The sequence below is a fragment of the Macaca nemestrina genome, chromosome 12 (genome assembly GCF_043159975.1).
Source record: "Macaca nemestrina isolate mMacNem1 chromosome 12, mMacNem.hap1, whole genome shotgun sequence".
Lineage (NCBI taxonomy): Eukaryota > Metazoa > Chordata > Mammalia > Primates > Cercopithecidae > Macaca > Macaca nemestrina.
Genome location: NC_092136.1, coordinates 43,286,453 through 43,307,538, shown reverse-complemented (window position 1 = coordinate 43,307,538; position 21,086 = coordinate 43,286,453). Strand labels below are relative to the sequence as shown.

The window sequence follows — 21,086 nt, the reverse complement described above, 5'->3', positions numbered from 1 at the left end:
TGTATGTATGCTGCTCTAGATGTGTCTCAAATAGAAGAAAAAAATGAGAAACCTGAGAAAGGTATACTAAGTGTAATTATTTGCATTATTTCGAGAACATGTGCTAAGGGCAATCAAGAGACTTCTTGGGACATTAAAAATATGAGTTAGTTTATAAAATTTCTATGTATGTACAGCTTCTAGGAAAGCTACAAATAGTTGCAAAATGTGAGGAATAACTTTGTTTATGCATTCATTATTTCCAGTAACTCTTGAATTATTACCAGCTGTGTGTCAGGCACTGTGCTGAGTGTCAAGGATACAATGGATGTGAAAAACAAGCTCTTACCCTTAAGCAATTTACCTTGTAGACTGAAATAGAGTCCAAAACATATACTGATTTATTAAATATTTACAATTTAAATTAAGTCTATAAAGAAAATAATAGTATATTTCTTGGCTCCTTACGAATAGTAAACGTATTGACTCCTTCTTTTATATTTTGGTGCATCAAATGTAGAATTTCTAGATGGCCCATGTGTGTATTTACAATGGCTAGCCAGTCAAATCCAGAACACATATTAGAAAAAACAATCCACCTTAAAATTATTGACACTTTTTTATTACTTTAAATGTTTAATTTCACTTGAGAAATTTATATATGTGTATGTAAGATGCTGAATCATTTAAACAGTGTTCCCATCTTTTCTATTTCAGGGTTTTTGGAGCTGCCATACTTCTTACCTCTACCCTGAATATGCTAATTCCATCAGCAGCCAGAGTGCATTATGGATGTGTCATCTTTGTTAGAATACTGCAGGGACTTGTTGAGGTATGTAACTTCAGGGTGAAGTCGTTTTAAGATTGGCATGTAGTTGAGAACCACCAGTTTATGTTTGTCTTTATCTGTAAATAAATATATTGTATTAGGTTGTATCTAAATAGAGTTAAAATAAAAAATGAAACGCTGAAAATGTTAGGCAATCAGATATTTTGTCCATAAATGATATGAAGCTATGAATGTCACTACTTACCTCCTTCTCTCTAGAATTGAGTGGGATTAAAGAAATATTTTAATGCCTATTTGACTTAAAAAACAGGGACTTTTGTTAATGTGTCATGATAAGAATTTTAGAGTTTGTCCTTTGCTGGTGATAACCACGAATTAATATCTTGGGAGTTTTATGCTAAGTAAGTTCCTGATGACCTTGAATCATGATATGAGTTTTCACTTAAATATTTCATTGGATACATTTTTGGGTCAGCTAATTCTAATGATCAAAACTTGCTCCATCAGTCTGCAGACTTTGAAAGAATTCTACTTAAAAACTCAAGTTTGGCTTACCAATTTCCCTTTCTTTTTCCATGGAGTATAATGGAAATAGATAAATAATGTAAACTATTAAGGCACATAAAAGCAAAACAAAATAAAACGAAACAAACAAACAAAAAAAAAAACCAAACCCTTTCTCATACTATACAGCCATAAAAGGAAATGAGATCATGTCCTTTGCAGAGACACAGGTGGAGGTGGAAGCCATTAGCGTCAGCAAACTAATGTAGGAACAGAAAACCAAACACTGCATGTTCTCACTTGTAAGTGGGAGCTGAACAATGAGAACACATGGACGCAGGGAAGGGAACGACACAAACTGCAGCCTATGGGGAAGGGCAGGGTAGGGAGAGCATTAGGGAAAAGAGCTAATGAATGCTGGGCTTAATACCTAGATGATGGGTTGCTAGGTCCAGTAAACCACCATGACACACATTTACCTATGTAACAAACCTGCACATCCTGCACATGTACCCCCGAACTTAAAAAAAATAATAATAAAACCCAAAAACCCCTCTCTCCCTCCAAAAGTATATATATATAAAAAGGGATAGATTCAAAACAATAGGAAAAAACTAACTATTTTAAGGTCTTAAAGGTTAGACACTGCTTTCAGGAAGTGTGAGCTCCAAGGATTTAAACTTCACCTTTCTCTGTATAGATATTTATATTTGGGAGTTACTGAATTTAATGCCCTACAAAATGATCTCCTGAATTTTTTCAAACTGTTCAGAATTGCAGATAAATTGATTAATATACAGTCTTTTCTTTTACCTTAATCAGAAAAAAAAAAATTGAGGTGGAAAGAAGTCTGAAGGCCAGGGAGGATTTGAACAAAATACTAAAAAGACTCTTGTTGCTAAATGGTGATGGTGATGTGTATCTTCCTCCATCACAGGGTGTTACCTACCCAGCATGTCATGGGATATGGAGCAAATGGGCCCCACCTCTAGAGAGGAGTAGACTGGCAACCACTTCTTTCTGTGGTGAGTACTGTGTGCAGATGCAGCTGTGGTGGGTAAAAGTTTAGGAACAACTTGAATAAGAATTGACAATTTGGTAAACTCACCTGTAAAACCATCTGGGTTTTGTGTGCACATCTGTGAGTGGTAAGGTTTTTAACCACCATTTCCATTTCTTTAGTTTTATTGTTTTGCTTAAATCTTCTATTTATTCTTGTGTTTGTATTTTTCTAGGAATTGATCCATTTCATCTAGGATTTCAAATATATTCATGAGTGGTTTTTATAATACTCTTATACTGCAGTACATTTTTCTGAGAACCTCAGAGTTTTCTTTTTATTCTACCTAGACACAAAAATGTAAAAATACAAATTTTAAACACGTTTACAGATATAAAAACATAATTAGACTACGTATTTATTTTTATGAATAAATATTAAATTTACTTTGAATTCTGCTTGGGGTTAAAATCTAACAGTTTCTCAGAATTTTTATTTGATACAGCTATATGTTTGAATTACAGTGAATAAAATGCCTATAGAAAATAGCTATTATAATTTAAATTAATTAAATTAATACGATTTTTAAGTGTTCTCCTAAGCACTGTTGCTATAATTTCCCATTCATTAGAACTTTTATTTTTGGGATCATAACTGACCTTACTACTATTTTGGGAAGTAGAATTAATGAACATGTATTAAAGCTTCAATCCCAGCTTTTAAAGTGTAGCGCTCTTTCTGGTAATCTGAAGCTACTTTTTGTTCATTGTTAACTTTTAAAACATTTTAAGACAATCCGTATAATTTAAGGTCTTTTATGCCCGCAGAATGCATGTTTTACTCTTTCTACCAGAGCAGTAAGGCAAGAAAGCAATTCCATTTCCAAATCAGATATAAGAACTACTGTAAATAATCCTAATAATAGGAAATTAAGGCTGCTGTGATCTTACTGTATTTTTAAGCCGTAAGATTAGCAGTATTATTGCCTATAGAGGTTGAATTTGCCTGTATTTGGGTCTAAATCCCAGGGCACAAATATTGCCATTTCTACCTATATGTCTAAGACCTTTTTTTTTTTTAATAACCCACTATGTAAAATTCAAAGGGATGTAAATCAGGTGGTATTCACTAGAAAAGCTAATGAATGCTACCTATTATTGTGAGAATTGTCAGCATGTTTTAAACTGTTTTATGGGATAGCAAAGAAAACAAATTTGTCATGGTGGAAAAACATGATAACTTACCTTGATGACATCTTCTGGCCATGCATTGAGAACTGAAGCAATATGCCCTCAATCATGGATTCTAATAAAGAGACCTCTGGCAGAAAAAAAAAATTAAAATGAAGTCAGAAAAAACTACACAAACCTGAAACTGCATGAATTTGCTACAAGAAGATACATGCGTGAGGTGGCAAGAATAGATTTCAGGTGTCTGGTTAGTATTGGCACACTCTGTCCCAAGTTCAGCACACAGACATGCAGGACACATACCAGTCAGCATGGCTCCATTATTATTTTTAAATATCTGTCGTGTCTTGGGTAGGAGGTAGGTGGTATCCACTTGTGTAATCCCGTGTTTCTGTGTACGTATGTATACATTTATATGTTTGTCGGTGGTGGGAATTTGTCTGGGTGTGAGTCCCATATACCTGAGTGTGCAAGTGTCTTTGTGAATAAACCAAGGGATGTGAGATTTCACTCGCTTTTCTCCCATTCTTCCTTACACTTTAGGTTCCTATGCCGGCGCTGTGATTGCAATGCCTTTAGCTGGCATTCTTGTGCAGTACACTGGCTGGTCTTCAGTGTTTTATGTCTATGGTATGTTATATTTCTATGCAATAGCGTTAAATGAAATGTGCATAGGCTAAAAGAAAAGTGGTTGCAGACAATGAGATCAATCACTAAATTCATTTCTATGTTTACTTACTTATTTTCTTCTCTTAAGAATCCTTTCCTTGTATTCTGAGAGGATTAGAAAACACTTCATCTCTGTTATTTTTCTTAGATTGCTATTTCTTGTTTTAAAAAGCAACCACATTGCTGACAGGAACTTTGTCATTTAGTAAATCTATGTCCTTTATTATGAAAAAATATTAAATTATCTCTTGATTAAAAGCTGATGAAGAGGAAAGAGTTAGGCAGCACCCACCTCTCTTTGCTATTGCCTTCTTGGTCATTTTCCTGATTCTGCCTCTTCAAGATTGAATGGGGGAAGATAGCTGAAAGGGGATGGTGGTGCTGATGCGACTATTCAATTCCTTGATGAAATATCAGCAGTTAGCTGCTGTAGCAGCATATCTCAGTCCTCATTTCCCCAGAATTAAAGGGAATTAAGCCTCCATGTTGAAATAAAATATGTAATCCTAAATCTAAAACACTCTTGATATTCACCTTGTAACTATTTCAAAATATCCCTACAGTCTTTCTTTTTAAGAGGCATTTTTTAATAATGGTAAAGGAAAAATAAAGGAAAGCTGGATCTCAAGTGATATTGTCAGTGATTAATATCATCTTTGGACATTGCCAAGAGAATCTGAAATATTAATGAAGTCATGTGGTAGAACAGTATCTGGCTGATTCTAAATTTGCCCTGATTCATTCCCATTTTGAAATGTTCTCATCAGAACAAATTATTAGGCTTGTAGAATGTTATTAAATGTCACTTATCATAGGGACACTTTTTGTGGTTCAAAAGCCATGGATGGGTTTTGGATCCATGAATGCCCTAAATTGCAAGCCATATATGTACTTGTGAACTTTTTTTTTCCTTAGGGAGATTTTTTTAAATCAGATTTTAATTTATACCATTCATTAGATTTTCAAAGGAGTGCATAATTCAACAAAGTTTAAAAGCACTTGTTTCATAGGATGTATTGCACAAGTTGATATGGCTATCCATTAAATACTTTGTTTTGTGCCTTAATCTATTACTTAATTGAAGATATGTGACCTTAAAGTAAGAATACAAATTTAAACAAGGCACTCATAGACAACCAATATCATTATTTCAAGTTATATCTCATTTGATATTTATCATTGAATGATACAAAATGTAAACAGATAATCTGAAAATGTCATATCATAGTGCTTGCTTATGCTTACTTGCTGTGTGTAACAATAACTTGGTCTGGAGTCACACATTCAGTTGTCATATTTTAAAGATTAAAGAGGTAAGATCAGTATAGTGATGTTAAGTTAAAAAGGATAATACATATAAAGTAATTAGCAGCATATCTGGCACTTTAGGTGAATTCCATTAGTGGTAATGATAATTCTTATAAAATTACAGTATCTCTCATTTTTTGAGTGCTCATTTTGTGCCATCCACTGTGCTTGTTGATTTATACATTACCTCCTTTGACTTTTCTACAATTCCATAAAAATGAATTATTATCTCATTTTGTAGTGGAAGTTTAGAGAGATTCAGTTACTGATTGGATCATATAGCGAATGAGTGACACAGTCAGGATTTGAATCTGGGAGTTATATTCTGTAAACACTATATTATACTGAATTTTTAAGCACTATCTGAACCTAAATCATGTTTACTTCAATGTTGAGTAATTAGAAGGGACACAGCTCATCAGAAGTTATGTATGGTGTTAAGGAACACTTCTTAGAGATCGGATAGGCCAAAGAAAAAGTGTTGTAGGGATCAGGAGCATTTAGATTGTTACCCAAGGGACAAAGAGAACAGTGTGAGGGAAAAAAATGAAATGGTCAACTGCTGGGAAACTAGAATAAATCACTTGAAATTCTTGCTACTATTAATGCTTACAGATTTATATTGCACAAAAAGGACATGTTTTAATGGTAAGAAGAGGATGAAAAAGGATTTACAGTTTAGGGCCTTGGAATTTATAACTTTCACCTGCCCAAAGAAGGATCAATAGGCAATACTATGTGGTGAAAATAATATGGCATACAGTCACAAAAAGTGTTGTTACCACATTAAGTACAGAGGCCCACTTTTTATGTAATGTAGGCACTCATGCTAAAATAATCTAGGTTTTATTTAATAGTCTGTTTGCCAGATCTGGAAGTGCTAACAGGAGAGGGAAATGAGCAATTCTTTTCTCTGAAAATGAAACCACTTTTGTATATTCTAGGCAGGCAATAAAGAAAAGGATTCACCCCCAGAATAATTCTTTGAGGACAGGAATTTTGTTTTGTTCATTATATTTCTCGCACTTAACCAGAGTGCCTAGAATGCTAACTGCTAAGTACTGTCGGATGAATGAATACCTTCCAAACTACACAGTTATAATAATTATTTATGGCTTACTGTATATCAGTGCTATTTCATAGAGACAAGGAGATAAAACCACAGGCCTGACCTTTAAGAAGTTTGAAGCATAATGGCAAAAGAAAAGAAAAGATGGCTAACGTCAGTTGGAGAAACATAAGCTTGAATTCTTCTTTCTAATAGAATGTGTTTGTCATGAGATGATTGCAGTTTTATTCCAGCACATCACTGTTAAATGGAAGTATTTGTGATAGATTTGACTTTCTCCTTCTGAACTGTTGCTTGCAGGAAGCTTTGGAATGGTCTGGTACATGTTTTGGCTTTTGGTGTCTTATGAAAGTCCTGCAAAGCATCCTACTATTACAGATGAAGAACGTAGGTACATAGAAGAAAGCATTGGAGAGAGTGCAAATCTTTTAGGTGCAATGGAAGTAAGAACTTTATTATGGTGTATATTCCTATCTTATTCCCATCTCGCCCCCATTGACCAACCAAACTATCTCACAAGTTCTTCTTCAGCAAAACTAATTTGGTATCAGTCATAACTTATTTTTTTTTTGGTGCATCCATATTCTCTGACTTAGGAATAATAGCTGTTTCCTCCATCTGTCATTTTTTTTTCCTTTATCCTTTCTTAAGCATTTAAAAATGTACACTGGGTTATAACTGTAACGGCAAACCTAAACAATATTTTTAAACAGTTCAATATGGTCTATAATTTAAACAAATACAATAAATAGTTGTCCATTTTAAATTTTAAAAATCCAAATCAGTCATGAAAAGGGCAATTTTTGGTTTATTGAATACAGTAGTGCCCCTGGATCCTCAACAGATCTATTCCAAGACCCCCCGGGTTGCTTAAAACTGTGACTAGTACCGAACCCTACATAAAACGTTTTTCCTATACATACATATCTACGATAAAATTTAATGTGTAAATTGGGTAAGTGATTGACCACAGTGACTAATATTAAAATAGAAGAATTATAACAATATACTGTAAGGAAACTTAAGTTAACTGTGCCCCCCGCTTCCCATAAAATCTTATTGTACTGTGCAAGTAGTAACTGAAACTTCAGAAAGTGAAACCACGGTTAAGGGAGGACTGCTATGTTCTAAATGTAGGTTTAATACATGCGTATTTATGTCATCTGTGGTTTAGGAGATACTGAAGCATTAGAACACCAATAATAGACAGCTGATATAAAATAATTATAACAATTTAATTATTTTTTTGATAAAATATCATTATCTTTCAGGATTATTATTATGAATATCAAGCATCATAAAGGCAATGTTGTGAAGCCCTTTTTTCCTGATGATTTGATTCCTTCTGATTTACTTAAAAAGAGAAAACATAGTTCTATTTCAATAATGCAAATGTTGTATTCTATGTAACATTGATATATTGTACATAGTAATTAATACAAAAGCCCCCCGATATTATATTTTAAAAAGAAGGCTGGGCATGGTGGCTCACACCTGCAATCCCAGCACTTTGGGAGGCCGAGGTGGGTGGATTACCTGAGGTCAGGAGTTCGAGACCAGTCTGGCCCACATGATGAAACCCCGTCTCTACTAAAACTACAAAAATATTACCCAGGCCTGGTGGCGTGAGCCTGTAATCCCAGCCACTCGGAAGGCTAAGGCAGGGGAATTGCTTGAACCAGGGAGGTGGAGGTTGCAGTGAGCTGAAATCACACCACTGCACTCCAGCCTGGGGGACAGAGCGAGACTCAGTCTAAAAAATAAAAAAACAAAAAACAAACAAACAAAAAAAACCCACAAAAATACACTGTTGAGTAAAAGTAGTGTATTTAGACATATTGAAGCATTTGGTGATCTGATCAATGATAGTTTCCTTATGCTAAGAGCTGGAAGATGTCATACACTAATTGAAGAATCAATGCCCTTTACATATTATGCATTTGTTCTTTTAAAACAAACACCTCTCCCTCCCTATTCTAGGTGTGGTTGATTCTAGCTCAGATTCTCTACTTCATTTGTTAGAGAATGCCTGTCTTTGATGTCTCATCTTAGGTTAAAAAAAAAAAAAAAAGTCTATCACCCATTATTGTTGAGCCAAATTGGCCTTTAATGAATAAGAAAAATCCCATATCATATATAATTCAGAAGTTGAACTTCAATGGTTTAAACAAATCTTTACTGTGTAGTTGTTCCATGAGTTAGCCTGGCATTAGAACTTTCCCCTTTGTGTTTCCTTCTGTAAATAGACTAATAATTTCTTATGGTGGCTACTCAGAAACAAGAGGTGATATGGGAGTGGGTGGAAGATTGGTAGTATGCACTGGTGCCCACTAGTTGCAGTTATTTTGAGCAGAAGGTAATGGAGATTGGTTTCTGGCAAGTTTTGAGTTTAGCCTCGATTTCTAGCCCCAAAATAATGTGATCAGCCTATATCTATATCCTATTAATTCATTATGTTCTTTTATTTACCAGTTCTTGAGAGGTCATATGTCTAGATTAGAAATAAATTTAAAAAATAATCAGAAATTCTGTCTAGGTAAAAACTAATTCCTACAAATGACCCCAGAAAGAACAGCAGGAGAATGAAAAAACAGCACAGATAATCTTCAGCTCCCTGCTTCCTATATCTCACTGCTTTTCTAAACACAATATTTTACTTCTTACTGATGTTTCATATGTTCCTGTAGCTTGAAAGTAAATTTTAAAATGAGATTTTGTGGGAATATAACTTGTATTCTAGTTTGAACTTTTATCTTGTGAACAAATTTAATATACAGCAAAGGAGAAAGAATACTGACAGGAATATCATATACTCACCACGTAGGTGCAACAATTACCATCTTGCTTATTTATTTCACTTTTGTTTTGATGAACCATTTCAAAGTAAATAAAACGTCAAACTACTTTATCCATAAAAACTTCATGTGTATCTCTAGAAAAATAATATTCTCCTTCACAATGTCAGTACTACTATCACACCTAACATAATTAAAAACAATTCTGTATCATCATTTAACACCTACATCATATTCAAATTTCTAATGCTGTCTACATTCTAATATCTAACCTGTATTCAAATTTATTTTTAGCTATTTGTTTTGAATCTGAATCTGATTAAGAATCACACATTGCAACTGATAGCAATGTCTTTTAAATCTATTTTTCTCTAAAAATAGATTTAAATATAGCATATGTACAGAAAAAAATCGCAAATAGTAAACAATCAGCTTGCTTAATTTGTATAAACCAAACATAAACAGCCAGTTCAATAAATAGAACATCATCAGAATACCATAATCTTCCCTTTAATCCCCCAACAATTTTTTAAGGTATAAGATGAGATATTTTTCTCTTGCTTTTGATGAAGAGCTTTATGATGTAAAGAATAAAGTTCTTAGGAAAGATGATCCTGGTATGAATGAAAGGATCTTTGCCCAGCAGGGAAAAGTTCTTTTACTTCTAATAATATTCTGGAGTCATTTCTTATGCTAACATAATACCATAATGCAGACATTTCTGTCTTCTGACATTTTTATTATCTGTGAAATGAATGTACTCATCTGGAATTATTTTCTTAGAACATATTGATTTCTTTTTAAAAACTGTACTTTTTGAACCTATTTATGATGCTGCCACTAAAATTTTTTATCCAAAGCCACAGTATTCATTACATATTATTAGGACAGATTTTTGGGTTTTTTTTGTTTTTGTTTTTGTTTTGTCTTTCATATATCTATGATCACCACATCATAACTTCCTACTGTGTTGCATTTAAAGTGATCTTTAAATGGCTTAATTACAGCCACAACCAATACTAGCAATTATGATGTTTTACATTCAGGAATAATTGTTAAATCCGCGTGAAAGATATTTGCCTCCTCTTTCAGTCATTTAGTTAGGTCAAGGATCCCAAGTTAGCTTTTAACAAAGTTATTTTAGGCCACTGTTTCCACACCAAACAGTATTTTGGTGTTCAAAATAAAGTACTTGAGAAATAATCGGGAAATATGAGAGATATTTTAATGTCTAAAAATATTACTCTTGGGGGAGAATACGTACTTGCTTACATTTTGGCATACACAGAAACTTTAAGTATAATTAGGTTTAATTTTTTAAAGGGGTTATATGCAAAGCTGATCATATTTAGGTTGTTAATTTTGAATGCTTTGAATATTTTAAGTAACTAGTTAAGTGCCAAAGGTATGCTGGGGATAGACAAATGCTTTCACCCAGCTGTTCTGAGTTTTATAGAACCTTGAACTCTAGTGTCACAGAATTTATAGTTAAAGCTACTAGCTATCAAGAGAATTTATGGATTGATTGATAGTAGAATAATTGACTTAGATTGTTTGGTAGTAGAATAATTGACCTCAGGTAGGGTCTAGTCTAGAATACTGTACTCTTAAGTTTTTGTATCTTTCTCTTCATGAATACATTGGATTTTCAATGTTTTAAATGAAATGTTTTGGCTATCAGAAGCTCACTGATGTGGCAATAAGTTTTTGCTGAGATATGATCTATCACCATTAAAAAAAATTTTTAAAAGGAAAAAAAAACTTTAGAAACTAGGACCTATGCTTTTGGAATCAATTTTCTATAATTATGTAATCCTGTGTATTCCTAAAGCTGGAATAATCTAATAAGTTGCAGTGATTGAGATCATATTTTTTTTTCTTCCAATGATTACTTATGTAGCTAAGATTAACTGGGTGGTTATAATTAATGCTTCACTACATCTTTCTACCTCTTACTTATGACCTGTCATATTCATCCTGAAAATGCAAAGCACCTATTATTCCCATTTAAGTTTGAAAATATTTAAAATGGTCATAATGTCTCTCTTTTTGGAATTTCAGAAATTCAAGACTCCATGGAGGAAGTTTTTTACATCCATGCCAGTCTATGCAATAATTGTTGCAAACTTCTGCAGAAGCTGGACTTTTTATTTATTGCTTATTAGTCAGCCAGCATATTTTGAGGAAGTCTTTGGATTTGAAATTAGCAAGGTATGTAAAATGTATTCTTATATAAATTGTGGATTACCTATGTATTTAAGTGAATTTTAAATTCATTTACAAAAATTTTTGTCTTCTAATTTTCAGAGATTATTCATTTATTCATTAAACAACTGCTAGGAAATAGAAGCAAAGTAAAATGTTTCAGTGTCTACTGTATTCTATTGTCTGCTAGAATTGCTCTCTGGTACTGAGAATACAGGCAAAACAAACCTAGTTTTTGCCTTCATGGAACTTACAGGCCAGTTGGGGCGAGCAGCAGTGTAATCTTTTCCCTGTAAATAAGCATAACTCCCTTTAAGTCTCAGGTCACAGACAATGTAACAAACAAAAAAAGTTTTCCATTCAAATATAATTGTACTTACTAATTTCCAATCTAATTATTCTTCAATGCTCTAGAACTCTCATCCAGCGAAAAGATAGGATTGTAAAAGAAAATCTGAAAACATTTTTATACTTTGTCCATCCAATTTATTAATTTAACAAGTATTTGTTGAACACAATGTGCAGAACTTTATGTGAGATGCAGAAATAAAAACATGGTTTCTGTCCTCAAAATGCTCACAGCTTGGTGGTATAAACTTGAAAATAAGTTACCAATTAGAATACAGCATGCAAACTTCCACAGACATTTGTTCATAGCTATGGGAATATAATCATCTTGAGATTTTCTATAAGGGTAAAATGAATATAAAAATACTACTCTATATTTATATAGGAACTCGAAATTTAGAAACTACTCTCATATTCATGAACAACTTTTGCTGGTTGATCTGTTGAACAACAGTTATCATTTCTATTGAAATGATGGGGAAACAGAAACTAGGGAAAGTAATTAAATTGCTTAAAGCCACGCTAGTAATGCATGACAAAATCAAATTTAGACAAAGATTCTTTGATTTTTGTTTAATTATCTTCACTATGCCATTCAAATTCAGGTAAATCATATATCCATTCAAGTATTTAGTGAGTATCTGCTCAATGCCATCTCTGTGTCAAGCCCTTTGCTGAGTCCTGAATACATTGTCTGTGCTGGCAATGGTCTTGCTATCTCTCTTCATGTCATTACATAAGTCCAGCTGGGCTCGCTATTCATATTCTGTCTCTACTTGAAAGACTGAGACCTGGGACTGAAGAAAACCTCAGTTTAGGAGTAGCTATTCTAAGAGCTCTTTTGTAATTCCTGTTTCTAAGGAAACTGTTTCCTCCATCCCGGAGAAGAATGGCTGCTTTAGACAGAGCTCTTCTCTCTAGAGCTGATCAAACATTCCAGGGTAGCCTTTGGGAGCTCTGAGAGGTGTTATACTTCTCAACAAAGGCTGCTGGAGGTGTGAGTCCATTTTCATAATCTAGGACAAATATGACACTGAGAGGCTATGAATAAAGTCAGGTCTTGGGGGGAGAGTGACGAAGCCAACTGATGTTAATGAAACTATGTGGTCATTTTGGCCCTCTAGCTCCAATTAATTGAGGATGCTTGAGTAAAAGCAATGGTATTTTGTAAAAACTAATTATAAATCAACCAGCAGATGGGTTGGTTTATTTCATTCATTAGTTATATTTTTAACGAAAATTGTGGATAAATTCACACAGACACATTGGTCTTCATATACTAATTAGATTGGTTTAAAAAATTCTGACTTAGCTGAAAAAAATTGTATAGGACATGCTGGAGAACACAGAGAATTAGATTCGGGTCTAAGCTGACATGGCTTCAAATTCAAGATCTACAACAAAGTATTGGTATATAATCTTGGGCATAGTTTTGAGTAGTTATTGGCTTCAATTTTCTTATCTCTAAATAATGGTATTAACTTAATACCATTAAATAATAAGGATATTATTTAAAAGCTGCATCCAAATTTAGGTAAAGTAAGTAAAATATTTACATGGAAGATCATTCTCTTCAACTTTAGTTAAATTGGGTATCCTACAGAAAGAAACATGAGTGCAATGGCTTAATCTTCATTCTAATTATACTGACTTAGTTAAGACAGCACCATATATATAAATAAAATTATAACATAGATTTTATATCAGTTAACTATATAAGTTAATTATATCATTTAACTGATATATATATATATATAATTATATACTGGCATAAGCTAATACAATATATATCAGGTATATATATTTTTATTTTTATTTTCTAAAACACACACACACACACATATATATATAATTTAATATATTATATCAGCCTATGCTTATATGTAACATTTTCAGGCCCTTGAAAATGGCGTATCAGCACGTCAGTGATAGGATTAACCAGCACTTTGAAAGGTCAGATTATAAGGGGCAAGCCAAATGAGAACAGACGTCCACTCCTTTTGAGCTTCCTATTTAAGGAGGAGAAGAATAGTGGTGGCTGGCTGTGCTTTGCTGCTATTTCTGAACAGAATATGGATCAGATAGGAAGACATACGATCTAGACTATGACCCAGAAAAGCTAAAAGAAGGCTGGGACAAAAATCTAATTACTGGAGTTTCTATGAAGAATAAATCAGTTATAAGCTCAAAAACATTTATCCTATCCTTTCAAAACCTTAAAATAATAAGCAAACTTTTATGTGATTGACATAAATGATATTTAGGAAGGTTTTCATCCTTTTGATCATGTGACAAGTGATTCCTCATAAGTCACCAAAAGCCAAAAGACCACTGAATAACTCACAAACTTTTGAAATCTCTTTGGCCCTTTTGAGGTGAAATACAGAGTATATCCACATATTGTTTAAGAAACTAGGAGAGTCAATACCCTTAAATGTTAAATCAATACGCTAAAATAGTCTAAAACTTGTCTGATTAACCCTGTAGATTGTTAGCACCTTGCATTTTCCATAGTGCTTTGCATACCCTTTGCTGAAAGTGTGAAAAAATAACCATAGCTTTGTTCCTTTCTTATCCAAAGTAGTCAACATGATTGTTCGAATATATAGTAAATAACAGACGATTTTCAATTAAAAAACTTTTCAGACTTATTAAACACTGGGTAAAAATGCGAGTCATTTATGTGGACTTAGGCAATGTGGTTACTTCCAAACTTTTAGCCTGCCTTTATAAATGCCAAAAACATACCATGTAATTCTACACAAATCCTAACATAGTGTCTTTCAGAATGTTTTTGTTGTTGTTCAAAGGTTTCTTTCTACACATTGACTGCTTGAAATATATTTACTCCATATTAAGAGTAAAAAGCCCTGTAGTTTTCTCAAGATGCTAGTCTCAAAAGCAATAATGTTTTTTTTTTTTTCCTAATGTCAGTTTACCTGACGTCTTTATTTAGGTACCTGTTGAGTCCCTGCTACATACCAAGTTTCGTACTAGACTAAGCACATTAATATATATCGTCTGATTTCATTTGATTTTTCCTTCTCATGGCATTGGTGCCAAGTATAAAGGCTAAGAGCCCAGTCTTTGGACTCAGGTAGAACTGATTCGAAACTTGACTCTCAAAATCACTTAAGTCTTCTGACTCTCAATTTTTTTTTACTTAGTAAGAAGACTATTAATATCATCCATCTGGGATGGAAGAGATCATTATGTAGCCTGAACAGTTAACCTATTGTGGAATCATTTACTATCTCAATTAATCATTACAACTCAAATCCATGATTGTGATATCATACTATATACCAGTGTAAAATAAAATAGAATCTTTGTGTCAAACCTTCGATAATCTAATTGGAAAGACATACTTAAACACACATTATGAATGCCATCTGCCAAAAATTGTTTTTCAAAGTTTACCTAGTAAAAAAACTTCCTTATATGTTCACATTCAAAGTTTATTAAGTCCACATATGTGGTAATACATAATTTAAATGCATTTTATTTATACTTACTGTCCCCATAATGCTTAGAACACAGTGCTTTGTGTGTAAGTAATGGTTAAAAATATGTGTTTAACTGATCCTGGTGGGTAAAGTTTGAAATTAGGCTATTTAGCATGAAATTAATTGAGAAACTACATGCCACAATACTTGTGATCAAGTATTGATATTTGACGCAGAAAATACTTAAAATTGAAGAAATTATCTGCATTATCTGGGATCTTACTCTACAGAAATTATGTCTGTGCTTTTTACTCATAAGATATCTATAAAGTACAAATATGCATTTTTCCCATATGAATTAAACATAAATTTAAAATACAGCCTCTTCAAGATGTGACAAATGTATTTTTCCTCTCTGTCTCTCTCTCGCCACTTTTGCTCTCTTTCACTAAGGATGCATTTGTGCAAACACATTTAACAATATCAGAAGAGTTGAATCATACTCAAAATTTACTGATGCATTACATAGCAAAAAATATATATATATTACTTCTCACAGAAGGTCGAAAGGGATCCAAGTAAATTTGCTTAGCTTTTCTCATGTATTCTGTGGAAAGCATTACTTATTCTAGGAATGAGCAAGTGATCATTTGGAAAGAGTATTTTTCCTTCCTTTTTCCATAAAAGTGTAATGACAGATTCAGAAACTAAGGCCATTAAATTACCCATATTATTTACGGTTATGTCTATTTCTCCCCCTTCTTGTTTTTCATCAGGTTGGCATGCTATCTGCTGTGCCACACTTAGTAATGACAATTATTGTGCCTATTGGGGGGCAAATTGCAGATTTTCTAAGAAGCAAGCAGATTCTTTCAACTACGACAGTGAGAAAGATCATGAATTGTGGTGGTAAGTACATAAGTGGCACTAAGGACATGTTTTTAGTTCAATCAGTTTAACCTACATGAGAAAATAACTTTTTCTACACAGATCAAATTACTTAGATGCAGTTGCATTTGTGCCTTCATTGTTCACTTAAAATAACTTCCTCATACTACGTCAAACTTTTCATAACTCCTGGTTTTAAGTAACTGCTTTATAATGCCATTTGTGGCCGGGCACGGTGGCTCATGCCTATAATCCCAGCACTTTGGGAGGCCGAGGTGGGTGGATAATGAGGTCAGGGTTTGAGACCAACCTGGCCAACATAGTGAAACTCCATCTTGACTAAAGACACAAAAAATCAGCTTGACGTGGGAGTGGGTGCCTGTAATCCAGCTACTTGGGAGGCTGAGGCAGGAGAATTGCTTGAACCTTGGAGGCAGAGGTTGCAGTGAGCCGAGATCGCACCATTGCACTCCAGCCTGGGCAACAAGAGTGAAACTCCATCTCAAAATAAATAAATAAATAGATAAATAAATAAATAAATAAAGCCATTTGTATTTATTGTAACTAACTTACCTCTTCCCATCATTGAAACTTTAGGTTGTTTTGGATGTTTTTCTTTGTTTGTTTCTGTGTTTTTGAGATGGAGTTTCACTCTTATTGCCCAGGCTGGAGTGTGATGGCATGATCTCAGCTCACCACAATCCCCGCCTCCTGGGTTCAAGCGATTCTCCTGCCTCAGTCTCCAGAGTAGCTGGGATTACAGGCACGGGTGACCATGCTCGGCTAATTTTGTATTTTTAGTAGAGACTGGGTTTCTCCATGTTGGTCAGCTGGCCTCGAACTCCTGACCTAAGGTGATCCTCCCGCCTTGGCCTCTCAAAGTTCTGGGATTACAGGCATGAGCCACCACATCTGGCCTGGATGTTTTTATTAAAACACAAGGAAAGCTTCATGAATCTCTAGGATAATAATTATAAATAAAATAAATATAAATAAAATTATAAAATAAAATTATTATTATTATTGTTATTAGTTTGGAAGATAGACTCTCTGAAGTGGAATTTCTAGGTTAATAAATTGGAACATTTTTAGCAGTTTTGGCTCACTGGTAAAATTTCAAAAATTTCTGAAGAATTTCTATGTGTTTGCTTCTGAAGGTTTTGGCATGGAAGCCACACTACTCCTGGTTGTTGGCTATTCTCATACTAGAGGGGTAGCAATCTCATTCTTGGTACTTGCAGTGGGATTCAGTGGATTTGCTATATCTGGTAAGATATATATTTTTTCTTTGTACTTGGGACATTCTGATTTTGACTGCTGATAAAAAGGCACATACATATATCTTTTTATAGATATCTTCATATATATCTTTTATAGGTTGAAAAATAGTCAAATATTTCCACTAGAAAATGAAAAAAATAAAATATTTAGAAAACATTTAGATTTGTTAATACTCAATGTCCTCCTGGACTGCCTTTTTTTGTTTTTGTTAAGAAAACATTACCTCCTCTCTGGAGTGAACATCACATATTAAGTGTTGGATAAGAATTCATACCTCATTCTATTCTCATTATATCCCCGAGAGAAATTATCACAACGTAATTAAGCACGTGCTCTGAACCCAGTATATTTTAAGGAGTTGTGATGTGTGGTTTTACAGGTACTTACTTTTAAGAAGTTTAGGATCCCCTGAGTCAAAACTTATGTGTGTATTTCAGGTTTCAATGTTAACCACTTGGATATTGCTCCAAGATATGCCAGTATCTTAATGGGCATTTCGAATGGTGTTGGCACATTGTCAGGAATGGTTTGTCCTATCATTGTTGGTGCAATGACAAAGAATAAGGTAAGGTGGCCAAAACAGATGTTTATTCATAGAAGACAGTTTCTCAAAATGATAATCTTTTTGGAAAAGAGTTAAAATATTATCCTTAGTATTCTCTTTCTTGTCCAGTCACCACATCTCTGAGTGGGAAAGATAAATGAGACTCAGAATAAAAAATCTTTTTAAGAATTCCAAGAAAGTCAATTTCCCTAACCAATAAGCAATATGTTTCTCAACCCTTTTTAATAATTCTGATACCCCTGATGTGATAGAAACTCCCTTTTTCTCTGGCTTATTAAAATACTCAAGCAGATGTCTTCTGAGCTTTATTTGTAAACCTCAATTCAGATTCCTCCGCAGTTGTCCAAGGGAGAATATTATCATCAGCTATTTGTACTTGTATGTGTAGACAGAGCTTCAAAATTCTGGTTTACTAGAAGTAAAGAAACAAAAGAAATGGAATAAAAAGATAAGTAAATCAATGGAAATGAAAAGAGATTATGAATACTTTAAAAATCAGCAGGCCATAGATATATTTGGAATTTTATTTCTAAACTTCTAGATTTAAAACATCAAATAATAAAAGTAATAGCATTACAGAAGTGTTATATAGAGTGTTTGCTTCACATAATCAGTACATGGATTTCCCCAAATATAGTGTTTCATGAAAATTCAGTGGTGGTGTATTCAGAGAAGACGTTAGGCATTTAAATCATGGGGAGTCTGTTCTCACAGTGCTGCTTTTTGTCACTGCAGTCACGTGAAGAGTGGCAGTATGTCTTCCTGATCGCTGCCCTAGTCCACTATGGTGGAGTTATATTTTATGCAATATTTGCCTCAGGAGAGAAACAACCCTGGGCAGACCCTGAGGAAACAAGTGAAGAAAAATGTGGATTTATTCATGAAGATGAACTTGATGAAGAAACAGGAGACATTACTCAAAATTATATAAATTATGGTACCACCAAGTCTTATGGTGCCACAACACAGGCCAATGGAGGTTGGCCCAGTGGTTGGGAAAAGAAAGAGGAATTCGTACAAGGAGAAGTACAAGACTCATATAGCTATAAGGACCGAGTTGATTATTCATAACAAAACTAATTACTGGATTTATTTTTAGTGTTTGTGATTAAATTCATGTGATTACACAAAAAATTTAAAAACACGTGACATAAACATGTAAACATATCAACCAGGCAAGTCTTGCTGTTAAAATGAAAACAAAACAAACCCATGAGGTTACCATCAAGTGCAATCTGTAAAATTGTGAAGTTCCATCATTTCCATTCAAGTCATCCATTCTTGCATTTGTGACTTAAAAGGTTGACTGGTCAAAATTGTAGAAACAAGTAGTTACCCTTTGGATTCATATGAGCTAAAACTCATCACTATTTAATAAAGCACAACATCTCATCCTACAAAAGTTAGGAAGCCAAAGCTACTTGATCATGCAAAACGCACTTATATATTTGTTACACTGTATTGCAGGATAGCATACAGAAGTTGGCTGCATCAGGTAGAGGCGACATTTATTAAGTGAAAATCAGGGAGTTGGGATATGTCTCAAAGAAGTACATTGTGAACTATCAGCTACAAAGTTGTACTGAATAACTATTTGAATTGCATAATGTAAGATATTTTGTTAGTCCTCAAAAGGAGTATCTTGCAGTCTTTTCTATGAAATGCTTGGCCACAAACACTTATTTCTGTGAAAGAGAACATGTAAATTGAGGGGTGTGCTTCATGTTCTTCCATCCATTTACCTAACAGTATGAAACACTTCACATTTCAATAAAATCAAACTTTTCATGTAGCATATCACATAACTTTTTTGCAAAAAATATAAAAAGAAATAAACTTCAATGTATTTTTATTACAACTTTGTACTGGTTGTAACTTGCATTAGAAAAAAAAGAGATATATACACCACAAAGAATCTAATAAGAAATTTACTATGGAAATATAGCCCTTAAAATGCAATATTAAGAACAAAGAAATAGAAAATGGTTTAGATATCCTTCTTCCTTCATGATTAAATACTATATGAAACTTGTGCCACAGAGCTATATATAATATGAAAAGATTAACTTCATAGAGATATTGTAAGTAGGCAATTTTATTATTTAAAGTCCTATTAAGAAATATTTGTCTTAAATATATAGGACAATAAATTATATTAAAATGGTCTCTCTCTATATATATCTGTATATCTTATACATGTCCATACACAGAAACATAATAAACAATGTTCACACAAAACCAAAAATAGCATACACCTAATGTTGGGTTAGGGAATTGCAATTTCTACTTTCATAGAGTCATAGAATTTTAGGTGGGGAAGAGGCATTTTGCTTGTCATTTCTTAATATAACTCAACAAGAATTGCAACATTTGTGTACCAAGCAATAAGTGCAATGCATACAATTTCCTGTCTGTATATTACCTTCATTTTGCTTGTAGTAGCCGTTTGGGTGGTTGGAATGATTTTTTTTAAAGCTAACATCAGACCTCTTTATAATGTTCTAAAATTATGATAATGCATTTCCCAATTCAACTCAAAATATTATTGGTGTATTTTGTCTATTCTGGATATTTGATCTGTTCATTGTATTGTTCTAGTGACTGGAGGCCCTGCTACTGCAAATATAAAACATGAAGTTTGTTTAAAAAATGCAAATCATTCTTTACCTTAAGAAAAAAAATACCCTTTGCTTTGTGCCTCAAAGTGATGTAATGTGATCACAGCTTTTGTTGTGTTGAATGAAAATATGTGGACTGTCATTTTGTTGCAGCAAAAAAGTGTTAATAAAATGCTCTATTTATCCTTTCTTAAAAAGCCGTGCATTAATCATACATTAATTTGGATTTATTTTGTTTAGTTTTTAGCTTTAATATGAATTTAGCTGGTGGAGGCTCCAATGAAGCCAAATATAGGCTTCAAGAACAACAACAACCTTTTGAACCATTGGGCGTTTAATGAAAGAACATGGCACTCTTTAGATTGTGTGGGATGTGACTCCATAGAGTTTTAAATCAAGAAATAGGTCTCTGAGTCAAACTCCAGATTTCA

At 33.5% G+C, this 21,086-nt stretch overlaps 1 protein-coding gene across 1 annotated transcript in view; it reads left to right on the top strand.

The window, feature by feature from the left end:
- The window catches only part of LOC105487021 (solute carrier family 17 member 6), a 41,584-nt gene extending 20,726 nt beyond the window's left edge, over positions 1 to 20,858 (top strand). The window contains exons 4-12 of the mRNA XM_011750289.2: positions 697 to 811; positions 2,211 to 2,298; positions 4,007 to 4,093; positions 6,810 to 6,952; positions 11,366 to 11,515; positions 16,080 to 16,212; positions 17,349 to 17,459; positions 17,910 to 18,037; positions 18,773 to 20,858. Coding sequence (XP_011748591.1) covers positions 697 to 811; positions 2,211 to 2,298; positions 4,007 to 4,093; positions 6,810 to 6,952; positions 11,366 to 11,515; positions 16,080 to 16,212; positions 17,349 to 17,459; positions 17,910 to 18,037; positions 18,773 to 19,108 — 1,291 coding nt within the window. The 3' untranslated portion in view covers positions 19,109 to 20,858. The remainder of the gene's footprint in view (positions 1 to 696; positions 812 to 2,210; positions 2,299 to 4,006; positions 4,094 to 6,809; positions 6,953 to 11,365; positions 11,516 to 16,079; positions 16,213 to 17,348; positions 17,460 to 17,909; positions 18,038 to 18,772) is intronic.
- The last annotated feature ends 228 nt before the right edge of the window (positions 20,859 to 21,086 follow it).